The 4299-nt window shown below is 34.1% G+C and overlaps 1 protein-coding gene across 1 annotated transcript; it reads left to right on the top strand.

Annotated features, from left to right (window-relative positions):
- The first annotated feature begins 629 nt into the window (after window positions 1-629).
- Window positions 630-2660, top strand: LOC141680161 (putative sugar phosphate/phosphate translocator At3g17430). Its single transcript, XM_074486460.1, has 4 exons — window positions 630-703; window positions 1738-1799; window positions 1877-2138; window positions 2444-2660. The coding sequence occupies exons 1-4, from the start codon at window positions 630-632 to the stop codon at window positions 2658-2660; spliced, it is 615 nt and encodes a 204-aa protein (XP_074342561.1).
- The last annotated feature ends 1639 nt before the right edge of the window (window positions 2661-4299 follow it).

The following is a 4299-nucleotide window of genomic DNA, read 5'->3' as shown; positions in this document are numbered from 1 at the left end:
ATCTATATAATAATCAACCAACACATAGCGATCAAAATCAATACACATATTTTATTTAATAATTTCCGTAATAATCACATATTTAAATAATTCAAAAACACAGGAGTCGTTATAATCTGTACAACTGTTTCAGAGGTCAGAGGTTCAAATCGAATCCGTAAAGTTTGTCAGCTGGGTTTCTGCCGATTGTGTATGTCAGACTGTCGGGACTGGATGAGCACTTAGCGTCACTTGTACTTGTACTTGTAATTTCACCTCAAATGCTATCAATTTCCAGTAACAAATAAATCAGAGGTTGGACTGCCTTTTCAGTCTAAAAGCTGAAAGTTGCAAACTTTCTTTTCTTTTACTGTGTATCATTTTCTCTACGTATATAAACTGCGAAAGTTACTAAACTTAAATATTCTTCCGCTATTGAGGTGGGAGTGGGAGTTGATGTTCTATGTAGATTGCTATATGATGTGTGCTATAATATTACATACTATCAACATTTCTGCTGGAGATACATGGAAATAATCCACCTGTTGCTGCTTCTGTAGTTGGTATGGGAAACCACCTTTTTTTTCCCTCTTTGGATCTATGATTTCATATAGATGGTAATTTAATAGCAGGCTAATTAATTTAAGAAAATGTGTGAAGCTGATGTGGTTTGTATATTAAGTGGCATTGCACTATGTTGTAGGAGATTGTATCATCTCAAATGGTTTGTTTTATGTCCAATTCTTTACTTGAGCATTGTTCAAGAAAGATAAATTTATTGCTAGTATGACTTTAAGTTTCTTTTTGTAGGCTTAGGAGCTCTCTTTGGCTACAATTTAAACTCATCAGATTGCTGCCGGAGCTGCATATCTTGCTGCAAAGTCTATGAATATGGATCTCACTTCATCGTAGCATGTCTGGCAGGAGTTCCAGACACCGTCCTCTGTACTTAAAGGTATGTGTGCAGAGTGTTGAATGTTCCAATTTATTGTCCAGATATATTTTTTAAGGTCTGCTTACGATCATTATGCTGTTTTGAAGGGTGGTGAAATATACCATGGGGACATAATATAACTTGCGAAGTTTTACTATGCTGCTACTGCTATAATCTTTTTACTCTATATGGTTATCGTGTGCGGAGATAGCTCTGGGTACAGTATGGGGTTTTGTTCCTGTTCAAAAATACATGTCGTCATGTTGATGTTACTTATTAGAGTTATGTGCACCATGTTGACAATAGTACACTACTATTTGACATTGGAAGTTGTTTAACATTAGTATTTGCTTGCAATAGATTAGGTCTGAACATAATGACTTCCATCAAGTGAGGCTCGGAAAATAAAGTAGAACTAATAAGAAAGTTAATCTATTTTTTAGTTTTACAAATCAAAGGAGCTAATATCTTTTTGGATGAGTACCAAATTTATGTGTTTATGAACTAACTTCCTTCGCCATGATATATGCGCAATTCCATTTTAATAAACTATATACACTAAGAACTGTTTCAACTCCTTAATTGAGATGTTTCCATTCTGTGTTTGTTGATAAATTACAGTATATTGGACAGTTTGCTTCGGTGTTTAGTTAAGAATATTTCAATGTAATATTGTTAGGTATGTCATTAAAGTTCCCTAACTTGCAAAGACAGCTTCTGGAAAGATAATAACTATAGCATGCATTATAAATTCCATTTTATCTCAAGTTGACCCACATTATCTGTATTTTAAATCGTAATGTTCACTTTTATTATTGACACAGGTTTGGTAACACGGCATACTTGCATATATCCGTGGCTTTCATTCAGATGCTTAAAGCCCTGAGTATGTGATTTGAACAAAATTTACACTTCTTGCTATACAGTGAAGATTTGCTTACACACAGTTTTTGAATTATGCAGTGCCTGTGGCAACATTCCTCATGGCTGTTGTATGTGGCACTGACAAATTAAGATGGGATGTTTTCTTAAATATGTTGCTGGTCAGTGTTAGGGTGGTTGTTTCCTCATATGGGGAGATCCGTATTAATGTAATTGGTACAACTTACCAAGTCACAGGTATATTTGCAGAAGCTTTGAGGCTAGTCTTAACTCAGGTCCTTCTTCAAAAGAAAGAATTGACTCTGAATCCTATCACAAGCTTATATTACATCGCTCCATGCAGGTTTAAGTTCATTTCTTTTTCAGTATATTTTTTGCTACTGTGTGTGGACAACTTGTGCACCTGTTGCTAAAAGTTTAGAATCAGCATATGAATTCTATTACACGAATGTTCTCGTTCCATCATTATATGATCCTACTCTGTGATGGGGTGATATTTTCTCCTATATCATTGTATCCAACTCTGTGATGGGGTGATATTTCCTGTAAATTGCCTTTTTTTACTTTTAGAAGAAAGCATTGTTCAGTTCATGAAGCTACCATGTTTCCGTTAGGTAACTTCTGTATTGCAATATTTCTCACTTGCAGTTTTGCATTTCTGTTTGTACCTTGGTACTTCTTGGAGCATCCTGGAATGGAAGTCTCTCAGATTAAGTTCAACTTCTGGATCTTTTTTTCCAATGCCATTTGTGCGCTAGCATTGAACTTCTCAATTTTCTTAGTGATTGGTCGAACCGGAGCAGTGACCATTCGAGTTGCTGGTATTCTGAAAGATTGGATATTGATTGCTCTCTCAGATAAATGATTATTACACTCTTTTTTTCTTTTCCTGGTAACATTCCTTTTATTGCAGATCTACTGTATTATCATAATCTTTTGACGTGATATATCTGCGTCCTACCGGTGTACAGGGACGGGCTTAGTGAAGATGCAAAGTTCTCTGCCGATTTTGACGTGATATATCTGCGTCCTACCCGTGTTAGTTATAGACAGAGGGAATGCTGCACTTCGACAAATCTCCATCAACCAGGATGACTGTGATCACCAGTACAGTTCTCTTTCTGTAGAAGGTTTACTTTATTCAATACATATATATATGCTCTTTTATTTACATATGCGGGATTCAGGCATATTTATGGTCTGCTCACTAAGTTTTGCACATTTTCTTTGTATTTATATAAACATATGAGTCTATTCCTATGCATTGCATAAAGCAAGTCTGCCGTGATTGTTTGATATATTAAGTTTTATCGGGGTCTATAGATGATAAGTTGTTAGTTAGCTGTTCACTTGTATATATTTGTTGTGTCTAGATGAATTTATGGTATGTCATTGACTTCTCATGTATATTTTTTTAATGTAGATGGTGTTTCACTATTCTTATCTTTGTTTTAATGTAGATGGTGTTTAACAGAAATTTTTGACATTTGTAGAGACGTTTGTGCTGGTTTGAGCTTATCTGGTCATTTGCTACTCAGTAGAACTTGGCATAATATTTTATTCTCTGTTATTCCTATGCCTTCTTGCACAGCTTTTCTCACCGTTTGTCAGGTGTTCTTTTCATAGTTTTTTTTTAATTTTCGAACGCAATTATTGACATTATGAATAACCTCAATAAATAATATGTACACTAATTTATGTACATTAAATCACACTCAGAGCAAATACTTGGGGCCAAGTCCAAAAAAGCCAATCAAACTGCCAATTCAGATGGACTTGCTGGTAGTAATAGAGATAAAAGAATTCCAGAAAAAGAGATGGTTAGAAATTTTACTTTTTCTATGTCAAAGAAACAGAGGAACAGAGGAAGGAGCCTTTTTCAGGTACAGAAAAGAAGTTGAATATTGAGAAATGCGTAAAAAAGGATGGTTAGTAATGGCTGATGAATTGTGATTTTTTTATGCAAAGTTGGTGAAAGATGATCTGTACACTGTATATTTAGCCTGGTTCTTGTTCACTTATTGATGGAAAATTTAATCATTTTCACAATTATAGGCCTGATTGAGAATTTCAACAGTACAAATGGAAGCCAAAGGGTTGCATTTACCGTCCATGCCAAATGGTTGCCAACTACAAGTAATTTTTGGGTGAAGATAAAGCAGCACACCAATCTGCACAAAGTATATCAATTGATGTATATATTTAAAATATTTTTGACATTCTACTTTTTAAGTATATTGCACATTGACAATGATAAATGATTTTGTTAGATGATAGTTAGTTGAATATATTTTGTTAATGGTGTGGTGCTTATATATTCCAATTTCTAATTTGATTTGTGCCCAGTAGTAACATATACATCAGATTTTATTTTCTAAACATTGATGTTTAAGTAATAAATATACATCACCTTTACAAGAGAAAAATTGATGTCTAAAACTTTAGTATACATCACTTTTATTTTCTAAATATTGATGTCTAAGAAACAAATATGCATCACTTTT

The sequence above is a fragment of the Apium graveolens genome, chromosome 8, assembly GCF_009905375.1.
Source record: "Apium graveolens cultivar Ventura chromosome 8, ASM990537v1, whole genome shotgun sequence".
NCBI lineage: Eukaryota > Viridiplantae > Streptophyta > Magnoliopsida > Apiales > Apiaceae > Apium > Apium graveolens.
The sequence above is the reverse complement of the archived record's forward strand: the minus strand, read 5'-3'. Positions and strand labels throughout refer to the sequence as shown.

What these genes read in the sequence shown, in the direction of transcription:
- LOC141680161 (XM_074486460.1), top strand. Translation starts at nt 630, where the DNA reads ATGTGTGAAGCTGATGTGGTTTGTATATTAAGTGGCATTGCACTATGT. An exon ending in AGATTGTATCATCTCAAATG is followed by an intron (nt 704 to 1,737) that starts GTTTGTTTTATG and finishes TTATTGACACAG; the next exon opens with GTTTGGTAACACGGCATACT. An exon ending in TATTACATCGCTCCATGCAG is followed by an intron (nt 2,139 to 2,443) that starts GTTTAAGTTCAT and finishes TCTCACTTGCAG; the next exon opens with TTTTGCATTTCTGTTTGTAC.